Below are 23,131 nucleotides of genomic sequence, written 5' to 3'. Positions count from 1 at the left end.
AGAGGCACTGCCCTGAAGTGAGGCAGGGAGCTGTCTGCACTGCAGGCATTTTCACAGGGTGCACGCAGATGCTTCTGGGGGTCTGCGCGCTGGAAATTGTATACCCCTACAATTGTCTTTTTTCTCAGCTGGTTTTATTACAGAAGGGTGTGTCCTCAAATAGATAAATAAGAAGAAGCACTTGCTTGCGTGGTTAGCAGACATTTTGTGTGTAAACTGATTAAAATTTAATGTTCAGTAAACGTAGATCAAATGCTTCATGGAGTTTCTTTTACTGAAGTGATTCTAGAATTGTTCCTATGATTAAGAAGCTTTGGGAAGGAAAGATCAGGAAATGTTCTGTTTTTATAAGGGAGGAAGAGCAACTAATTTTTAAATATCTGTATATCTTGTCATTTGCTCATGAAGTTGTAGGTCTTAGAAGGTAGCCGTTTCCGTGGCCGTGTGAGACTGGTGCAGTGAACAGACTCTTCCGTTGTTTGGAGGGTTGTCATTCCCTTTATCTGGCCTTGAAACACCTGTTCTAATGCATCATCAGGAGTAAAAGGCCGTGTTTGATGTGTGATGAGTTTAACAAGGACACACACGGCCATACACAAACAAATTGTAATTAATTTGTTCCACAGGCTATCTTTTTACCTTCTCTGATTATTCCTAGTGTTACTAAATATATACAGGTTTGATTTTTTCCATGCACCAAAACTACTTGAGGCCAGTAGAGATTTTATTACAGTCCTAATAAGGAGACCTGTTTAAGGTGGGAAATGTATTTATAAAAAGATCGTTGCCTTGCCCTGGTATTTTAATTATGTCCCAAAATAATTCCTGTCGTCTTTGAGACTAGGAAAGAGTGTCTAAATGTATTTTCCTAAGTAATGTCAGCGTGCTCTAAGATTGTAATTTACAGGGAAATGAGTGTCGTAGCCTGTGGAGAAGGACATTTTAATCACTTTAATGGTGTCATATATAGAATTAACGATTCCCTTTGAGTCGTAGATGGGGAAAAGTTATAGATGTACTATTAGTTACTTGAGCGATTTTTATTGGACTATTTTTCTCATCTTTTGAAAGTTGTTGAATGTCTACGTGCAGTTTTTCAAATAGAGTCTATGTCTTTTTTATTAGTTTAAAATAATAATATTTATTTAAATTTGGGTCTTTTTCTCATATCAAACTGACTTCATTATCGGGGTTTTACATGTCATATACACTAATTATGAGATTTTTTTAAAGATTTCCTCCCTGGAGCTTAAAGTTTTACGTGGTATACTTTAAATTCTAATTTTAAAAATAATTTCTTCACCAGACATTTCTGACTTCTGATATTGAAAATGGTGGTCCAGGAAGAGGAACTAGAAGGTAGAAAACAATGAGATAAAAATAGCAAGAAACACTCTGAACAAATCTAATTATAATTTCAAATAGCAGCGGCATGCAATCCTAAGCTCTGGCGCTCCAGGCTGCTGCAGCGAGGTTCCGCAGCTCAGAAGGAAGGGAGTGCCTGGCCTTGCAACACGACACCCCGGCCTGTCCTTCACCCCCCTCAGATCTCCTGTCTGGCTCACCAGTCAGGCCACAGAGCTGTGCAGGTAGAGTGGAAGGAGGAGGACACAGGACAGCCCAAGTCTCCTCCGGCGTTTTTCTGTTAACAGAGAGGCCGTGGCCCTGCTGGGTCCACGGCACCTCTCAGGCAAGGGCGAAGAGCAAAAAGGACCATCAGAAAGCTGAAGGCCATGCTCTTTCAAGGCTGGAGAAATAAACCCACCACAAACACACACACACGCGCACGCACACACATGTTCACACATGTGCGAACGAGGAAATGTTCCCTATGTCTTCTAATTGGAAGTTCATGCCAGGACAAAAGCTGGGGAAGGTGAAATGAAACAGGAACCACTTACTGCCACAGCAGAGGACAGGAACCAAAGGCAATTACAGCCTGTCCTGTCCCCACAACGAGCGGTCAGGTCAGAGGAGGAACAGGGACCATATTGGCACAGGGCGGGTCATGGGGCAGAGTGGAGCCTGAGACACACACCTGTGTGGAAAGAACGATCTTACAGGTTATCAGGGAGAGGATGAGCCCAGCAATGAATAGCACAGAATTAATTGGATATTCAAGTGGGAAAAATTTAAAAGATCTCTACCTCTTAGCACACACAAAAATAAATTCCAAATGAATTAAAGCAAAATTTCTTAAATTTCAGAAAATAGTGGAGACTCTTAGCCACTCAGAGTAGAGAAGCATTTCTTAAACAAGATACGAAAGACTAAACCTTTCAGGAAAAGATTGATAAGTTTGACTACTTTGAAACTTAAAACTTCAATACAACAAAAACACCATAAACAGCATTAAACAAGCCACAGAAAGAGAGAACAGTTTTGAAGTACACATTAAGACTTTCCTCTAATTAGAAAGAAACAGAAATAGCCCAATAGAAGAACAGGCTAAAGGTATGAAGAGGCAGTTCACGGAAACCAAATAGCTGATAAACGTGGAAAAATAATGTTCAGCCTCATTGGGAATCACAGAAATGTAAATAAAACAAGAATGTCCTACATTTCAACTGCATCAAATTGGCAACACCACATGCGGACAAGGGTGTGTATGGCAGCATGCGTCGTTGGTGGGAGAGTGCATTGGAATAACCGCTTTGCAGAGCAATTTAACAATAATTGATAAAATAAATGTTGGTGTCACCTTTGATCCAACAGTTCCATTTATGATTATATACTTTAGAAAAACCCCTGTACATGTACCTAAAAAGACATGTTTAAGAGTGTTTGTTGCTGAATTATTTGTATTAGCCAAAAATTTTATTAAAAACCTTACTATCCAACAACAAGAAAAAGAAAATTATATTACACTATCAATTAAATCCTCTGGAGCAAGTGAAATACATGAACAAGAGCCACATTCAACACGGATAAATTTCCAAAGCAGTGTTGAACAATAGAAGCAAAGTGCGAAGCCTGCCTGTAGGGTGCCAGCTTGCACTGATGCTTGAAAACAAGCCACAATCCCTCAGCCAGGATCCCTCAGAGATCTCAGTCTCTGAAATCCAGGGGGGCCCCGAAAACTGGAAGTCATTTTTGGCAGCAAAATCTGGCCTGACCAAACTCATCTGGCGCCTGCCCCTGACGTTCTCCACGCTTCTCTCTACACTCCTCCTTGCCTGCCCTCGCCTCCCGCCCTGCTCCCGTTTGGAGGGGAGGCAGCGGGAGCTCCCTTCCTCCGAGACCCACAGCTCTCCTGCCAGCTGTCACCTCTGGCCTGGGCACACTGATGCCTCGCTCTCTTGCCAGGCCTTGGGTCACCACTGTCCCTTTGTGGTTCTCCTGTCCCTGCCTACACCTTTGCAGGTAGCGCCTTCACCCAACTCCTCAGGCGCCCCTGGGAATGGTTGGTAGCGCAGTGCCACCAGGCCCCTGATGGAGAGCCAGTGACAATCTTTGTTGACCCCACCGGGTGTGAAGGAAAATATTCCTGTGCCTGGAAATGTTTGGGAAATACAAAATAAACTGTAGCCAAGTGAATATTTTATGTTCTCTCATCAGGAAAATAAATTATTTGGGGTAAGTATAAACTGTAAATGGTAAACTTTTCTAACAACTTCTTTGTGCTCTTTACTCTCTTCTTTTTAAATTATGATACATTATTATGAGACATCCTTGTCTCTCTGTTTCCTCTGCTAGCTTGTCTGACTCTCAAACCAGAAGATAATCCGAATCTACCGTAGGGATTAGAGGAGCTGAGTCACCTCTGGTCCTGCATGGCAGTGGCCCTGAGTGGAACAGAATGAATTTTGGGTCTGAGCCTGGCTTCGTGTGTCTACCCCATGGACCCGTGTCCTCAAACAGGGAAGGAGGCACCCAGACTCCCTGACACTTACTGTTTTGTTAGTGTCTCATGGAGTTAGGTCATCCTGACTTGTAGAAATGTGGCTGTCAGGTTAGCGTAAGTTTGTTTAGATATGACTACGTGTCATTTATAGACCAGCGATATTATCATGAAAGGGCTTAGTACTGATGGCGCACACAGTCCACAGTGGCAAGTATCACAGGAAATCTTTTATATTCAGTCATCTGTGAGAAAATTATATTGGGAGAAACAGTAAGAGAAGCATAAACATTTCTACTTTCTATTTTCAGTTAGGGAAGAAGCCACTTTTTAAAATATTTACATTTACTTAAAAGATAATTAAGATGATAGGTTTTACTTCATTTTTAATAGTGATCTGGTTTGAAATATAGAAAACACATCTTAGTATGTGAAATCATAGCAAGGGCTGAAGGCTTTTTATATGACACATTTTTCTATTTTTAATCATTTATGGAACGCTTCATATTTGCAAAGTACTTGCAAATAATTTTATTACACATTTAAATGTTTTATTAGTGGTGGGTATCTATACATAGTGGATATAAAATAAGATAGGAGTCTTACTGTATAATAAGTATTTCTTATTTGTTTCAAAAATATGCAGATGTCCATGATCAGATTTTCTGATATATATTTTTTTCGCCCGCACACGCTCTCTCTGCCTTTGAGGTCTGTCAAATAGATCAGCAGTGGGGCTCCCTAGGGGTGTACCGTGTCAGGGCGCTCCTCATCTACTGTAGCTAAATCTTTATTTTTCTTTCTTTTTTTTCAGAAGAAAACCTCTTTCCTCATGGTTTAACTGTCATACTTAGTAGTAACTTACACCTTCATGCTTGGTAAAAAATAATGTCTTATTTCAACAAGCATTACTTTGGCTCCTGCGTATCAAGCACTGCTCTAGTTAAGAGACAGGGTGGGTGTCCCCTCTGGGGCCCCCACTGCGTGGATGCAGGTGGACATGCATGCCATCCGTTTGCAGACAGCCAGGACAGAAAAGCCTCGTCTGCAAGCAGGCTCTTCCCGTAGGTGTGCAGCCCGCCCTGTAATTCACAAACCGCTGTCTCCTCACTTTACGAACAGCATGCTCTTACTTCAGGAATACTGGAAAGAAATTGTTTATGTAACCACTGTGGGTTAACATTTTAGTATGTGTGTCTGTATAGGCGGTTTGTCTGTGTGAGTATGGATAGATAGGTATGTATTTGGGTATATATATACATAAAACTTCATATTATATTTATTCATAATTTTGTATCTTTTTATTACGTAACATCATATCTGAAGCATGTTCCAATATTAAAGTCTTTAAAAACATATTTTACTAGCTGTGTAATCTGAAACTGGTATCAGTAATCTTGGGGTGAACCATTTTGTACAGAAATCTTTTCTATGTATGTGATGATTTCTTTAGGATAAATCCTAGGAGGAGAATCACTAGGTAGAGTATGGACAGTTTTGAAGCTATTAAAACACACTCGGTTACTTTTCAGAAAGGTTATGACAGCGCACATTTGCCAGCAGCATGTGAATGCACTTGCTTTTGTGTTTCCTGTGCGCCCTGATGTATATCTTTTTTAGAAATTGTTTTTTCTCGTTTCTTAGGCTCAGGATGGCGTTTGCTTTATTGTTGTTGTTTTTTTGTTTTGGCTAGTGAAGATCACCTCACTGGTAAAGTGCATAATTTGTATTTCTTTCGTTACTAGTGTAGTTAGCATTTTTTTAATGTCTTTTTGTAGTTAGATGAATAAACTATTTCACAATTTTTTGAACATCTACACATGATAGATGCCATACTAAGTAGGTACTTTTAGAAGTTAAAAGACCATACACTGGGGCTGGCCCCGTGGCCAAGCAGTTAAGTTTGTGTGCTCTGCTTTGGCGGCCCGGGGTTTCACCATTTTGGACCTGGGTGCGGACATGGCACTGCTCATCAGGCCATGCTGAGGTGCCATCCTACATAGCACAACCAGAAGGACCTACAACTAGAATATACAACTATGTACTGGGGGCTTTGGGGAGAAGAAGGAAAAGAAAAAGATTGGCAACAGATATTAGCTCAGGTGCCAATCTTTAAAAAAAAAAAAAGCAGTGTACTACATAAGGTCATTGCCCTGAGAGCTTACCCAGAAGGAAAGAAGGACACTGTCACAGTTCAGAGTTAATTTGGATGCCTCAATACGTGTACAGAACAGATGAGACGGATCGTCTCCCAGGGCAGTATTTCTTAGCCCGTTTTTCATTATTGGCCCCCTGAGGAGCATTTTTAGACAGCTTTTCCTAATTGCCCGCTCGCACCCTTAGCCCTGCATCAAATTAAAAACTAAGGAGGAAGATTTTGTTGGTTAGGGTTAACCTTTGGAGGGCAACTAATCATTGTTGTCCACCAGGAACCAAATTCCATCCCCTCTGAGAATGTGTGCTGGGGGAATAAGAATAGGGTGCCTTCACCAGGGCGGGAAAGGCATCATTATGATCAGATGTGAGCTGGGTTTTGAGGATAGTCATCTTTGCAGGCATTTCTGGCTGGAGGCATTGTAGAGTGAGCATATGTGACAGGTGTGAACACAGACAGCTGACTAGGGGAGAAGGGTAATAGGAGGAGAGATTAGTTATATCTTCATCAAAAGCAGATTGCACCAGGGGCTGGCCTGGTAGTGTAGTGGTTAAGTTCCCATGCTCTGCTTCAGTGGCTGAGGTTCACAGGTTCAGATCCCAAGTGCAGATCTATACCACTCGTCAGCCATGCTGTGGCGGCATCCCACATATAAAGTGGAAGAGGATTGGCACAGGTGTTAGCTCAGGGCTAATCTTCCTCAAGCAAGAAATGAGGAAGATTAGCAACAGATGTTAACTTAGGACTACTCTTCCTCAGAAAAAAGTTTGAAACAGAACATCGCACTCTCATTTCCAGCTCTGGGGCTGCCAACTGCCAGACTTTGAGGTTACATGAGATAACTGAGGCACAGGTAGTAACTTGCCTGAGGTCGCATGGCCAGTAGTAGCTAACGAGCATACCTGAGCATCCTCTGCCAAACCTTTGCCCTCGTCTGATGACCTCAGCATCCGCTGAGATGGCCTGATCAGCCCCACAGCCCTCAGTTCCTAAAGCCCCTCGTCTCCACTGACTGTCTCTCCTGGACTCTGTTTCAGCCGCTTTCTCCCGTGGCCACAGTTAGAGTCTATGATCGGCCACACCACCCCACCTCCACATTCACTAATTGCCACACACCGCCCTCCTGTCACAGCACCCTCTTCTGCCAGCCAGCATGTTTGGCCACTCCCACAGCGTCATTCTTCTCCTTGATTGCACATCCAGCCCATTAATCCTGCTCTCATTGTGTGTATCAAAACCCCATTTCTTCACTTCCTTCTTTGTCAAGCTTGGTTTCCATGGTCCACATTTCAGAAATGCTCTTGTCAAAATCCCACCCAAGCTTGCTCTTTCATTCTCTCATGGCATGTGTCTCAGAAAACCCCGGCTTGCTCTGTGCTGACACCCAGGCTGCTGAGCCTGCTGGAGAAGTCCCACATCCAGCTTAGTGCAGCATGGTGACACTGTAAACTTAGGGTTATCAGCTTCCGGTGGGCCTTCAGCCCTGCAGGACTGTCCATCCTGCTGGCTTCCTTGCTTGCTCCAGTGCCTTTTAAACTCTTTACTTCTTTCAGACCTCACACCCTACCCCTCCTCCTCGCCCATAAAGATGAATGACTTTCCCCCAGCTCGAGAGCAGAAATGGAGGCCTCACGCCCAATGCCAGATACACCTGCTGAGGTTAGTGTCCAGAATCCCTCCCTGACACTCCCCTCAGACTTCGTTCCCTCCTTTCTTCCTGTCATGCAGTAAGCCTTTTTCCAGCCAGATCCTTCTCCTTTGTTTTTTAACACACTCAAGTGTTTGGTTAGAAACGAGCTCTTAGTCTCTCCCTCAACAGCTGGGTGACTCAGGCTTCCCTCTCCTTGATTCCATGCATTTCATTCAGCCGGCCTGCCCACCCAGTCTCTCTGTGGGACGAGCTCTCGATGAGGCCACTGGTGATCCTCCTGTTGCTCAGTCCACCTCGGCTGGCCTCTCAGCAGCACGGCGGCCTCCTCCTGCCCCCGGGACACACAGCCGTCCTCTGCTTCTCACTCCTCGTCCTCGTGAGATTCCTCAGGCTGCGTGTCCCGACAGTCTCCTCTTCGTCCTCCAGGCTTTCATCCACGCCGTCTGCCCCTCGCCCTCCATGCGCACGCTCTCCCACATTCCGTCTCAGGCACAGGCCTCTTGCAAACGTCAGTCCCACGTGGCCAGCTGTTTATTTTTCTTTTTTTCTTGAATATCTCAAAGGTCCCTCAAATTCAACATTGTCCAGAGTCAGATTGAATCAAATTTCAGATTCCAAGCTCTGATCCTTTCTCCTCTTCCCTGTCTCAGAGCTTGCGTGGGATTTTGACAAGAGCACCTCTGCCACCTGGTTGCGCAAGTCAGACTCGAGTCTGTCCTACAGCTGGCTGTCTCCCCACATCAGAGCGTCACCTGCCTTGTCACTCCCCCACTTCTGCACTGCTACGCTGCTGCACGCCACCTACAGCGATGCCCTTCAAGCTTGGTGCTGGAGGGATGGGGACTTTTTAAAATTTTCCAATCCTATAGCCTATTGAAACTTGTGTAAAATTCCACATAAATTAACTAATAATGAGGAAAATGAAATGAGAAACGTGTACCAAGCACAAGCCACCTCTTTGTTATTATTGTATGCAACAGACATAGAATACTCTGTCAGATTGCTATGGCAGTTTCTCGGTTTCTAAGCCTTTCTTATTGTGGACCAGTCTCAAGCCTTTGAAGGGACATCCCGCTTGAAGTAGAGGTGGCCAGGCCCAGGTGGCTGTGGGTCCTCTCAGGGCCCAGGGGAGTATCTTAGGCCTTGTGGGCCACGAGGTTCTCTGGGGCAGCTCCACAGCTCTGCTGTGACCACCCACCTCTTCTGTGGGAGCCCAGAACCAGCCTTAGACAACATGAAACGAGGGAGGGAGGCTGGGCTCCTGGCCTCTGTGTGCAGCCCGGGCACTGCGCAGATCTCCAACACCAGGCCCAGACGGCTGGGCGTCTTCCTCATGCTTTGTCTACATCTGCTCAGCCGCTCGGACTCATTTTCCGTCTCTGCAGGGGACTGATGATTCTAGAATGTGATCATGACACGTGCATGGTCTTGGGAGCCTGCAAAGGCTGACCTGGCCTTACCTGCTTCCTGCATCCTCACCTGCAGGGCCCACCCCTGCCTGCCCTCATCCTCACCTGCAGGGCCCACCCCTGCCTGCCCTCATCCTCACCTGCAGGGCCCACCCTTCTCTGCCCTCATCCTCACCTGCAGGGGCCACCCCTACCTGCCCTCATCCTCACCTGCCGGGTCCACCCCTACCTGCCCTCATCCTCACCTGTAGGGTCCACCCCTACCTGCCCTCATCCTCACCTGCCGGGTCCACCCCTACCTGCCCTCATCCTCACCTGCCGGGTCCACCCCTACCTGCCCTCATCCTCACCTGCAGGGCCCACCTTTCTCTGCCCTCATCCTCACCTGTAGGGTCCACCCCTACCTGCCCTCATCCTCACCTGCAGGGCCCACCCTTCTCTGCCCCACCTCTCCTGTGCCTCTGGCCGATGTGCACCAGGGCTTTGCACACAGGAACTCCCCTCCTGCCCTCTTCACTGGATTCTCTCTTACTTGTCCTCAATTTAGGTCATTTCCTGGGAGGAAGACTGCCCTGAGAACTCTGTTTAGAAAAGCCGGCATGTGTGGCCTATGCAGTCAGGGAAGAGAGCAGTAATTCATTGCCCCTGCATACAGAATCTGCTTAGATCCATACACAGAAGTGGTTCAAACTTGGCAGAATATCTTTCCCTCTCACTTTTCTACATTTGCAATTCAAGAAGAATATGCATAGCCACTTTTATTATATAAAGTGATTATTGTGTTGAATGTAGACCAGAGAAGGCATTTGAAGATAGTTTTAGTAAATTATCTTAACCAGCCTAAAAACATTTCTGAGCTATCAACCAGAACATGGAAATCCTATATTACTTGAAATCATTGCTGTCGCAATTTGGACTATTTGGGGGAAGTGGCTCCAATTTCATCTTCATAGTTGACAGGCAGCTCTCAGACTTGTTTGAGGGACTGCAAACAGGATAATGAAGAGCACAGACTCTCAGTGCACGTGGATATCATGCGGTCTAAGGACGGTTTTACTAGCAAGAAACCTAACCGTAATATATGTGTGCTCGTCTCCTCAGCTCAAGAAAGAAAAGCCACGAGATATATTCTAAGAAATCACATTTGTGTTGTCCTATTGTATTTGCAGTTCTGGCATGTGTTGTGTAGCTCACTGTCAGGCTGTAGCAGGTACAAGGATAAGAGGAAATATTGAAAAAAGTCCATCCAACACAGAGACCACTACACACCTATTAGAATGGCCAAGATCCAGAACACTGACAACGCCACTTGCTGGTGAGGATGTGGAGAAACAGAACTCTCATTCATTGCTGGTGGATGTGCACATGGTACAGCCACTTTGGAAGGCAGTTTTTCGGTTTTTTACAAAACTCAACATACTCTTACCATATGATCCAGCAGTCGTGTTTCTTGGTATTTACCCAGAGGACTTGAAACTTATGTCCATACAAACACCTGCACGCAGATGCTTATAGCAGCTTTTTTCATAATTGCCAAAACTTGGAAGCAACCAAGGTTTCCTTCAGTAGGTGAATGGATGAATAGACTGTGGTTCATCCAGACAATGGAATATTGTTCAGCACTAAAAAGTCATGAGCTGGAGGCCGGCCCTGTGACCAAGTGGTTGGGTTCACACACTCCACTTCAGTGGCCCAAGGTTCGCTGGTTCAGATTCTGGGCATGGACCTACACACCGCTCATCAGGCCATGTTATGGCAGCATCCCACATAGAAGAACTAGAATGACCTACAACTAGGATATACAACTATGTACTGGGGCTTTGAGGAAGAAATAAAAAAGAGGGAGATTGGCAACAGATGTTAGCTCAGGGCCAATCTTACTCATCAAAAAGCATTAAAAGAAAGCCATCAGCAGTTGACCAGGAGAAGACCTGGAGGATCCTGAGATGCATGTAGCCAGGGAGGGTTTCTGACTTGCATCAGGTCACATGACCTGATCATCCTTGTTTATCGTCCTTGTTCACTTTTCATTGCTTCCTAGCTCGCACTGTGCTGAATGCTTTCCTATACGTTGTTTTATTTAATCCTCACAGCCATCAGCTGGGATAGTTCCCTTCAGCATTTGCCAATTCGAGATGTCGTGAGTCTGCCAGCCCCTCAAGGTTAGCTGGCATGCCAGCGCTCTTAAAAAGTAAAAGGCTGGCTGGGGCTGGTCCAGTGGCATAGTGGTTAAGTTCACACGCTCTGGTTTGGTGGTCCTGGGTTCAGCTCCTGAGTGTGGACCTAGCACCACTCGTCAAGTTATGTTATGGCAGCTGTCCACATAAAATAGGGGAAGATTGGCAGTGATGTTAGCCACCATCTTTCTCAGGCAAAAAGAGGAAGATTGGCAACAGATGTTAGCTCAGGGCCAGTCTTCCTCACCAAAAAAAAATAAAAAAGTAAAAGCCTGCGGCCTGGCTCCCACTCTGCTGCAGCTGCTTCTCCAGCAGAGCGTCTGCGTCGGCTGTGCCCCAGGGAGCTCCAGGTCCGGGCCTGCGGGCCTGTGACAGTGGAAGCTGAGAGTCAGTTCCCTCTCCAGTTCTCAGTAACAGGGCCAAGTTCTGTGTCCTCACACTTGGGACTCTGCCTGGCAGGGGGGAGGTGCTGGCGGAACGGTGCATGAGGAGCAAGTGAGTACCTGACGCACTCTGGTGTACATCTGTCAAACAGTGTCATGTCCATCCCCTGCCTCAAACCCGTCTGAGGCTTCCTGTCACCTGTGCAGTGGGGCTGGATCTCGCGGCTGAGGGCCTGCCTGCGTTTTCAGTCCACCTCCTCATGCGCCCTCTCACCGCCCGTCTCCAGCCACGCTGGCATGCCCGTCACTCACACTCCATCCTTGGAGGCACCCCCGGGACTCGTTCATGCGGCTCCTCAGCTGGAGGGCCTTCCCCTCTTGACCCAGCTCTTCCTCTTCAGCTCTCAGCTTCGCACACTCCCCTGAGATTAAGTCAGCCCACCTGGTGACATGCTCCCACAGCGTCCTAGGCTTCTTGTTCAAGAAGCACTTTGCGGAGTGACATCAGCATCATGGCAGAGTGAACTTGTCCGGGATTCACTCTCCTCCAACATACAACAAATAAGGGCAACCCTACTCCAACAGAGGACATCTTAACACAACACGAAAACCTCGGAGACCCACAGCAGCCACACGACCGAGGGCAGAGAGGCTGGAGCCCCCATCGGAGGAGCTGGAATGGGGTAAGAGAGAACTGCGCTCCCTCCCCTAAAGACTGCAGTTGCTCCCGTGGGAGGCTCCATGAGGGAGGGAGCAGGGGAGGGGTCGCTCATTCGCAGGATCACCAAGGACGCCGTGGGGCCCTTGTACCCTAGAGGGAAGCCCTCTAACGGGGTGAAAGCTTTGGCGCAGGGTGACCTCATCAAGCCAAGACCCAGGAGACCAGATAGCAAGAGCAGAGCGAGAAAACCTTGAGCACACACAGGAGATAGCGCCCCTCCCCACACCCGCCTTGTGCCGCCCCACTGCTTGAGATCTCGGCTGAAGGTGGAGGGCCCAGAATATGCTGCTCTCAACCCCCACCCAGTGGTGATAGGCAGTAACTACAACCGAATAGTCTCAGAATGAGAAAGACCTGACCTACCTCCTCTTAACAACATCAGACACTACATCAAATCTCCAGACCGGAGAGAAAATGACAAGTACCCAGCATGCAGTCCTGAGGACACAGAAATATGTAAGATAAACAACAATGAATTCAAAACAGCTATCATCAAAAAACTCAACGAGGTAAAAGAGAATGTATAGAAGCAATTCAACGAGTTCAGGAGCTACTTCACAAAAGAGATGGAAACTATAAAGAAGAATCAATCAGAAATATTAGAGATGAAAGACACAACGGAAGAGATAAAACAAAATGCGGATTCCCTGAATGCTCGAGTGGACGTCATAGAGGAGCATATCAGCATTAATCGAAGATAGACATGTTGAAATGCTCCAGACAGGGGAGGAGAGAGAACAAAGACTAAAAAGAAATGAAGAAAGTCTCCGAGAAATATCCAACTCAGTGAGGAAATGCAACATAAGAATTATAGATATTCGGGGCTGGCCCCGTGGCCGAGTGGTTAAGTTCGCGCGCTCCGCTGCAGGTGGCCCAGTGTTTCATTGGTTCGGATCCTGGGCGCGGACATGGCACTGCTCATCAAACCACGCTGAGGCAGCGTCCCACATGCCACAACTAGAAGGACCCACAGTGAAGAATATACAACTATGTACTGGGGGGCTTTGGGGAGAAAAAGGGAAAAAAATAAAATCTTAAAAAAAAAAAAAGAATTATAGATATTCAAGAAGGAGAAGAGAAGGAGAGTGGCACAGAGAGTGTGTTCAAAGAAATAATAGCAGAGAACTTCTCAAACCTAGTGAAAGAAAGGGAAATCTATGTGGAAGAGTCTTCCAGCTCTCCTATATTTGCCAATGTAAAAAGACCTACTGCAAGACATTCAGTAGTAAAACTGGCAAAAATGAATGACAAAGAAAGAATACTCAGGTCAGCAAGGCAGAAGAAAATAACTTACAAAGGAACCCCTGTCAGGCTTTCAGTGGATTTCTCTGCAGAAACCTTACAAGCTAGGAGAGAAGGGAACAACATATTCAAATCTTTAAAAAACAAAAATCTTCAGCCAAAAATACTCTATCCAGCAAAAATATCCTTTAGATATGAAGGAGAAAAAGCTTCCCCAGACAAACAAAAGCTAAGAGACTCCATAGCCATGAGACATCCCACACACATGCAAGAAATCCTCAAGAAGGCCCTCATACCCGAAAAAAAAAAAGGGAGAAAGGTATCACAAAACAGAGTAAGGAGATAAAAAGATAGACAGGATCAGATTAGGATAGCAAATACTCAAGTATAGCATTAAGCTAAAGGGAAGGAAAACACCAAAAACAGATAATCCTCTCATTTTAACCACAAACTCACAACACGAGATGGAATAAGATATGAGAAAAACAACTTAGGAGGGGAGGAGGAAAGGGACTGAATCAGTTGAGACTAAGGAAATGAGACCATCAGAAAATGGACTATCTTGTACACGAGATTCTGAAAACAAACCTCAGGGTAACCACTAAACAAAAAAGAACAGAGACACAAAGAATAAATAAGGAGAAAACAAAGAAACACATCATAAAAAACTACATAATTCAGTGGGTAGACCAAAACACACAGGACAAGACACAAAGGAAATGCAGGAAAACTGGAAAACAAATGATAGAATGACAGACAGCATTAAGCCCTCATATACATCAGTAATCACCCCAAATGTAAATGGACTGAATTCTACAATAAAAAAGAAACAGAGTGGCGAGGTGGATTAAAGAACAAGACCCAACAATATGCTGCCTCCAGGAAACATATCTCAGCTCCAATGACAAACACAGGCTCAGAGTGAAGGGATGAAAGATGATACTCCAAGCCAATGGCAATAAAAAAAAGCAGGTGTCACAATACTTATATCAGACAAAGTAGACTTCAAGATGAGACAGGTAAAGAGAGACAAAGAGGGGCAGTATATAATGATCAAAGGGACACTCCATCAGGAAGAAGTAACACTTATAAATATCTCTGCACCCAACACAGGAACACCGAAGTTCATAAAGCAACTATTAACCTAAAAGAAGATATTAATAATAACACAATAATAGTAGGGGACCTCAATACTCCAGTCACATCAATGGATAGATCACCCAGACAGAAAATCAACAAGGAAACAGTGGAATTAAATGAAAAGTTAAACCAATTGGACTTAATAAACATATATAGAACACTCCATCCAAAAAAATCCCAAATACGTAATCACAAATTACACCCAGCTCAATTAGAAAAAGAAGAACAAACGAAGCCCAAAGTCAGCAGGAGGAGAGAAATAATAAAAATCAGAGCGGAAGTAAATGCTATTGAAACAAAAAAGGCAGTAGAAAGGATCGGTGAAACAAAGAGCTGGTTCTTTGAGAAGATAGATAAAATTGACAAACCCCTAACCAGACTTACAAAGAAAAAAGAGAGAAAGCTCAGATAAACAAAATTAGAAGTGAAAGAAGAGACATAACAGACACCACAGAAATACAACGGATTATAAGAGAATACTACGAAAAACTATATGCCAACAGAATGGATAATTGAGAGGAAATGGATAAATTCTTAGACTCTTACAACCTCCCAAAGCTGAATCAATAAGAAACAGACAATCTGAATAGACCAATCACAAGGAAAGAGATTGAAACAGTAATCAAAAGCATCCCAAAGAATAAAACCCCAAGACTAGACAGCTTCCCTAGGGAATTCTACCAGACTTTCAGAGAGGATTTACTACCTATCCTTCTCAAGCTATTCCAGAAAATTAGGGAAGATGGAACACTTCCTAACGCATTCTACAAGGTCAACATCCCTCTGATAGCAAAGCCTGACAAGGGCAATGCAAAAAAGGAACACTACAGGCCAATATTGTTGATGAACATAGATGCAAAAATCCTCAACAAAATTTTGGCAACCCGAATTTAGCAATACATCAAAAGGTTCATACATCATGATCAAGTGGGATTTATAACACACAGCAGTGGTTCAACATCTGCAAATCAATCAACGTGATACACCACATCAACAAATTTAGGATTAAAAACCACATGATCATCTCAATAGATGCAGAGAAAGCTTTTGACAAGATCCAACAGCTTTTATGATAAAAACTCTTAACAAAATGGGGATAGAAGGAAATTACCTCGACATAATAAAGGCCATATATGACAGACTCACAGCCAACATCATACTCAGTGGGCAAAAACTAAATGCCATCCCCTGGAGAATGGGAACAAGACAAAGATGTCCACTATCATCACTCTTATTCAACATAGTACTGGAGGTTTCAGCCGGAGCAATTAGGCAAGAGACGGGAATAAAAGGAATTCAAATAGAGAGTGAAGAAGTGAAACTCTCACTGCTTGCTGACGACATGACTTATATATAGAAAACCCCAAAGAATCCATCAGAAAACTAATAGAAATAATTAACGACTACAGTGAAGTTGCAGGGTACAAAATCAAGTTAGAAAAATCAATTGCTTTTCTATACTCCAATAGCAAATTTACAGAAAGAGAACTCAAGAATACAATTCCATTTACAGTCACAACTAAAAGAATAAATCAAACAACCTGATCAAAAAATGGGCAGAGGATACGAACAGACATTTTTCCAAAGAAGATATACAGTTGGCTGATAAACACATGAAAATATGTCCAACATCACTAATCATCAGGGAAATGCAAATCAAAACTACACTAAGATACCACCTTATGCCTGTTAAAATGGCTATAATCACTAAGACTAAAAATAACAAATGTTGGAGAAGGTGTGGAGAAAAGGGAACCCTCATACACTGCTGGTGGGAATGCAAACTGGTGCAGCCACTATGGAAAACAGTATGGAGATTCCTCAAAAAACTAAAAATAGAACTACCATATGACCCAGCTATCCCACTATTGGGTATCTACCCAAACAACTTGAAATCAACAATCCAAGGTAACATATGCACCCCTGTGTTTGTTGCAGCACTATTCACAATAGCTAAGACATGGAAACAATCCAAGTGCCCACTGACCAATGATTGGATAAAGAAAATGTGGTGTATATACACAATGGAACACTACTAAGCCATAAAAAAGACGGATTCATGCCATTTGCAACAACATGGAAGAACCTGGAGGGAATTATGCTAAGCGAAATAAGCCAGACTGAGAAAGACAAACACCAGATGATTTCGCTCATATGTGGAATATAAACAAACATATGGACAAAGAAAACCGTTCAGTGGTTACCAGGGGAAGGGGGGTGGGGGTTGGGCACAGGGGGTGAAGGGGAGCACTTATGTGGTGACAGTCAAGAAATAACCTACAACTCAAATCTCATATTGATGTAAACTATTATGAACTCAATTAAAATTTTTAAAAAGCACTTTGCATACACACAAAATCATTTAATTAATTCTTGAAAAAAATACTGTTTAATGTCTACCTTCTTTGCTAGATCCTCAGAGTAATGTGTGCAAGGATGTGTGTTCACTCGCCACTTTGCCCATGGAGCCTGGTCTCTGCCATGGTCTGCAGAGACTTCAAGCCCATTTGGCGACTGACTATATAAACAAGTACATCTATAGCGTCCAAAAGTAGTGCCTGTTAAATTGAGACAGTCTATATTGAGCATCTACTTTTAGCTTCTTAAGGGGTTTGTACATTCTCTGTGATAATATTTTCCCATTCATTTGCCTACCAACGCTTCTTTGTTTATTGCATTATGGCAAAGATAAACACAGTAAGCCCAAATTGGTGAGCCAATATGTCAATGTCAGCCAGGGTTTCTATGGTTCAAGTTGTAACATGAAATAATATGAAAGTACGCTGTGTGTTGATAGACTGGCTTATAAAATGTCATGCTAGCATACTTCAGTGATTTTTTTTATATTGATAAAATTGAATCACCTTAAACATACAAAACCACTTTTTTATGTATTTTGTGTGTGTGTGTGTGAGAGGAAGATTGGCCCTGAGCTGACATGTGTTGCCGATCTTCCTCTTTTTGCTTGAGGAAGATTGTCGCTGAGCTAACAACTGTGCCAAGCTGCCTCTATTTTGTATGTGGGATGCCACCGCAGCACGGCTTGACGAGCAGTGTGTAGGACCACACGGAGCATCTGAACCCTCACACCCCAGGCCACCGCAGTGGAGTGCACAAACTTAACCACGACGCCACCAGGCTGGCCCTCCAAAATGACTTATTTATACTCACATGCAGATCTTACAGATACAAATAAATGTATTTAACACGGCATCAAATTAAATTATTGATTTTAAATTGATAAAATTCACAAGATAGAGTTATCTTGCTAAATAAAAAGGAAAGCAGTCTTATAGACTTAAGGGCAGGGGAGAGTTTTCCAACAAAAATTCTCCTCCCCATGTCCTCTCAGTTGTTAAATTTTAGTGGTTTGATGATTTGCTTATCTTGAACTGCACCTCATGCTTGGCATCCTTCTTGCCTAATTGCACATGCAACGTTGACGAAAGGCATTCTCGGTGCTGGCAGCTGTCTGGCCTCGTCCTTGTCACAGATGGCAATGGAGCTGCGTCCAGCACAGCGAGCACCGCGTGTTTGGGTGGTGGTGTTTTTGGTTATGCGTTCCACTATGTCTTACAGAGCTGCAGAAACTGGAGGGCAGCAGTGGACCTGTGCGGGCGCCTCCTCACGGCCCACGGCCAAGGCTACGGCAAGAGCGGGCTGCCTACCAGCCATACGGCAGACTCACTGCAGGTACAGCCCCTGACCTGTTCTCTGGGTTATCATCCTTTGGGGAATGGAAGGGACCATGGCCTTTCATGCCAGTAAGAACAACTTGAGAACAAAAAGTGGATTTTCGTATCCCAGATTTAGTCTCAGCCTGAGATTGCTCTAGTTCTTCCTTCCTGACCAACCTAGAGTGAACTAGAGTTCTCACTCCGCCCTGTGGCCAAGTGGCCTCCACACCCCAGAGGCTCAGCCGTGCTCATAGTGAGCCCACGAGGGGCTGCCCTTGTGATGGCGAGGACCCTGAGCTGTGAAGGGTTCCAAGGCCTGTCTGGGCCTGGAGAAACAGTGACAGGTGCCACCCACGAGGGGATGGGCGCTGGGCCATGTGTCTGCGCTCCCCAGTCGTTGTGATAGCACTTGCTCTTAAATTTAAAAAAAAAAAGGAAGGTAGGAAATAGAGTTGTGAGTGAAAGGAAACCCTCTGACAGGGAGGAAGAGCTGTAGGAATCCTCCAGTTCTTCCCTCCAGGGGGAGTTTTCTAAGTGTTACTTTGACTCACCCGGGAGCCTCCAGACTCCAGAACCAGGAAGAGCTTGGAGAGGACTGACTGGGTGCAAGCTCCTGTTCCCCCCACTTCTGCACCGCCATGACCGTGGGCGGGGGTCAGAGGAGCAGCGCCGACCGTCGCTGTGCTGTGTCCTCCTCACCTCTCCCGCAGTGGGGCTAAATCCTAGCGGGTTTTCCTTCCACATCTCTCAAGCCCATCACTACCCAGTCCAGGCCCTCACGGGAGTGTTGCTTCAGCCTCCTGCGTGAACTGGATTCAGCCTCTGTTCACAGTAGTTCAGTAAACTGCCGCCAGAGTAATCTTCATAGAGCACAGCTTTGACCCCCCCACCCCGCTGTCCTGCTCAGAACCTCTGAGCAGCTTCCCGTTGCCCGCCCACTCAAATGTAGTCTCCTCGCCTGTGACAAGCCCTGACAGAGGGCTCTCGGCAGCAAGGCGTGTCACAGAGGACGTCTCCCTGATGCCCACCTCCAGTTCTGCTCCAGGCTCTGTGATCTGGAGCAGCCCCTCTTGCTGAGCCTCGTTTTCTTGTTAGTAAAATGAGATTGAGCTGGGGCATTTCTGAGGCACCTTCTGGTTCTCAAAGGCTCTGATTCTGGAACTCTCTCCTTTGACTTCCGTCATTTCTTGAAGGTGCTCTGTGTTCTGGCCGCGTGGAGCTGACTGCTCACACACGTCGACTTCCTCTCTGCCTGCGTCCTGCCCCTGTTGCTGCACGCCCCTCCTCGGCCTCTGCCTTTGGAGATTCCATACTCTTCCCCGGCCCTTCCCCAGACACAGCCCTGTCCACTGCGCTCGTGGCCTTCCTTGCTGTCCCTTCCCTCCCTGCTTGATTCGTTCCTGTGTCCTCACTTCACCATCCTCCCCACCCCCTACATTGTACTCTCTTCTGGGGAGGGGATGGTCTGTTCTTACCGTCCTGATACCTAGCATAGTACTTTGCACACACACCCTGCTCAATAACTATTGTTGAATTAAGTTGAAGCAAACAAAATCATTTACGTTGTTGTTGTTAAGCTCGAGTATTTTTATAAACAAGTAGCTATGCAAATGTGCAAAGAAAGTTACTTTAGCCCTGGTTTCAATATATTAGAAATCTAGCTCTGATAAATTAACAGGAAATAAGAATTTCTGAATGTGATGTACATGGATAACCTGTTGTTTCCATTATGTTTTGTGTTTTCAGCTTTGGTTTGTGAGGCTGGCACTGCTGGTCAAGTTGGGCCTCTTCCAGAATGCCGAAATGGAGTTTGAGCCTTTTGGAAATCTAGATCAGCCCGACCTCTATTATGAATACTACCCTCACGTGTACCCTGGGCGCAGGGGTAAGACAGTGTTGGTTGTCTTTGTGCCTTGGCATGTATTTTGCTTTCCTTTGCACATAATTCAGTATCCTCTGTTTTCCTTATTTGTCCAGCCCTGAAAAATCAAATACGTGGCTTAACAACAAGACTGACTCCCAGAATGACCTTGCTCAGTTTTCTAAATACACCAATCAGGATGTACTCACAGACACATCCATTTGTCCTTTAACAAGCGTTTCTCAAGCACCTGCTGTGGAGCAGCAGTGGGATTTGGTATAAGGGCTGAGCGGTGGACGTTCAGACTTGTTGACTGTCCTCCAGAGTGAAGAAGAATCTTATCTCCTGACTTAGTACAAATACACTCACAGAAACGAAACAGAAGCAGCTGTGCAGCAATACTTGTTCTGAGCCTTTTTCTGCTAGTCTCTGTTCTGATTTAACTTACTTAAAAGTCTGGTTGCATCCCACTAACAGGTCACGCCACTGTTTGGAAACTGAGGCTCCAGCATGGGGTGGTTGTCGGAGCGTGGCAAGAAATAAGGGGAAGGGAGAGGGCTGGGTATGATGGGCCTCCTGGGGTGTAGCAGCTTGAGGTAGAATGAACGTCTCTCAGTGGAGAACTTTGTAAATATGTTTGAAACCCATCACATGTTTGTATGAAATAGACAGCAATTTTGGAAGGACTTGTGCTGAGAGGCAGCATCAGCAGCGTTACTGAAAGCTGGTCTTTCAGACTTCCGGGAGATCCTGGAGGCTCCACTTTTCTCGTGTGGGACCTGGGCAGGCGATTCAGCATCTCTGTGCCCCAGTGTCCTTGTCAGTATAACAGGGGTGATAACGCCTCCTTCCCACGTGTCCGGAAGGTTACACGAGGTCACGTATGTAGTTGCTTAGAGCCGTGGTGGGGCGCAGTAGTTACTGCATTGGCTGTTTTCTCATTCTCTTCTTACTCATCAGTAACATGCTATAGAGTGCTGCCGTCTTTCGTAAGATCAACTGGTCAACATCTGTGGGCTGCAGCAGCGCAGCTACAAAACGGTTCCTGGTTGTCAGGAAATGCAGAGCCTGTTCGAGGCAGAAAATATGGAATAGTACAATCGAGTACAGTCCTGATTAATAATAAAGATAATAATTGTCGTAGAAGTTTCAAAAAATAAGTCAAGATCTTAACTTGGTTGATGTTAGTAGGTAAATAGAGAAGACTGGAAGTAAAAACAAATTTCTCAACTTCCTTTTGTGGTGTTCTTCCTTAAAATTCAGATCCCGCTTCTGCGGAGGGAGCATGGAGCGGGGAAGCTCTCTTTCTTCTCAGCGCCTTGTTCCGCAGCACCTTTACCTTCACAGGTGGGGCTGGCAGGCATTCTCTGCGTCACCTGGGCTTTCCCAGACTTGAAGGAGGGTTTTTAGCACAGGGTACTCCTAGACCTTTAGCCTTACCACTATTAATATTCTGTTTATTCCTTCTGACTGAGGGAACTTACTCCTGTAGAAAAAAAATAGAAAAAGGTAGATTTTAATCCCTAAAACAGGACAGAAATCAGAGCGATTATCTTGACTGGGCTGCGTAATTGAGTGGAAGTGAAGCAGCGAGGCAGGGTACACTCAGGGTCAGGGCCCTAGTCCTGGCTTCGTGAAGCTCGTGGCCGCCCAGTGGCTGTCAGGTGCAGCTAGCCTCCCCAGGAGGAGGGGGAGGGCCAGCACACCCAGCCTCCTCGGCGCGGCCCCTCAGGTCGAGGGAGTGAGTTGGGGGCTCCCAGGCTTGCTCGCCCAGCCTGGCTGCTGCTGCTCCAGGGGTCCAACTTGTGTCTGCTTAGGTCAGGTAGACACATCTTGAGCTCCTCTCTCAGAAAGTTTCTCCTCCCACACTGCAGTCCAGGAAGCCCCCAGGGGGTCCTGAGCTCGGTCAGTGGGGTGTAGGGCTGGGTGCATCCTCCCTCTTCTTGAGGACATCTCATCTGTCCCTAGGCATGTGGGTGAGTCCCACGTCCACCTGCGCACTGGAAATGTGAAATGTGGCGTGTGGAGAGGCACAGCCATCTCCTGGTTCTTCAGGGGATACTTCTCCAGCTCATAAATCAACGGTGTTCCTTTCTCATATCACTTTCTAGCCTTGGAGGTCTACCCCTTCCATAGAAGGCGGTGGGCAGACTTCCGCCCCAGAAGGTTTCTTCCCTCTCTGCCTGACTGCAGCCGAGCTCCCCGCCACCCCCTGCCCTCCCGCCTGATCCTGCTCGAGGCCTGGGGGGTGGCCCCCAGCACTGAGGCTATTTTGTCTGCTGCTGACAAAAACTCAGACCTTTGAGCACACAGGCCCTTGTTTCAGTGGCTCTAAACCAGCAGGCACCTAAGCACACAGCTGCGCGAAAGGCTCTGGTTTCTCTCCCTGTTGCCATCCACCTGAATCGTAGGCTCAGAGTGACTATCCATACATCAGCTGCTTCTGAATTTACCACACATGTTTTAAGAATGAATAAGAGACTCAAAAGCAGGTATTCCCTGTGGCCCTCGCTGATTTCTAACCGTTGCCACTCAGAACACCTAACATCACCTGGTCAGTCCCATTTTATGATCCTGTACTGTGTGTGTGATAGGGTCCTGTAGACTCTGGCGCACTGTTCACTCATCTGTAAGGAGAGAGGTTTGATGGAGATGATGCTGAACTTCCTGTAAAATAAAGAATAAAATCACTGGATTCAGGTATAGAATTCCCTGTCATCCTTCCCAACTCTGAGGACATTTTTTTCCTAAGGATGCTCAGACTAGAAAGCGCGCTTCTGATTCCACCTGAGATTAAATTGCATTGGGATACAGAGAAAGAGAAGACAGTAGCCGTGTATCATTAAGCAGCTAATTTAAATTATGAAATAGACA

At 45.6% G+C, this 23,131-nt stretch overlaps 1 protein-coding gene across 11 annotated transcripts in view; it reads left to right on the top strand.

The window, feature by feature from the left end:
• The window catches only part of TRAPPC12 (trafficking protein particle complex subunit 12), an 86,558-nt gene that overhangs the window by 19,076 nt on the left and 44,351 nt on the right, over nucleotides 1-23,131 (top strand). For all 11 annotated transcript variants that reach the window (XR_011504235.1, XR_011504237.1, XR_011504236.1 and 8 more), the window contains exons 4-5: nucleotides 18,299-18,412; nucleotides 20,143-20,281. Coding sequence is in view for 6 of the 11 variants with exons in the window: in XM_070512664.1 (XP_070368765.1) it covers nucleotides 18,299-18,412; nucleotides 20,143-20,281 (253 nt within the window). In the remaining 5 variants the exon portion in view is untranslated. The remainder of the gene's footprint in view (nucleotides 1-18,298; nucleotides 18,413-20,142; nucleotides 20,282-23,131) is intronic.

Source organism: Equus asinus, chromosome 6 (genome assembly GCF_041296235.1).
Source record: "Equus asinus isolate D_3611 breed Donkey chromosome 6, EquAss-T2T_v2, whole genome shotgun sequence".
NCBI classification, from domain to species: domain Eukaryota; kingdom Metazoa; phylum Chordata; class Mammalia; order Perissodactyla; family Equidae; genus Equus; species Equus asinus.
Note: the sequence above shows the minus strand (reverse complement) of the source record. Positions and strands in the feature narration are given on the sequence as shown.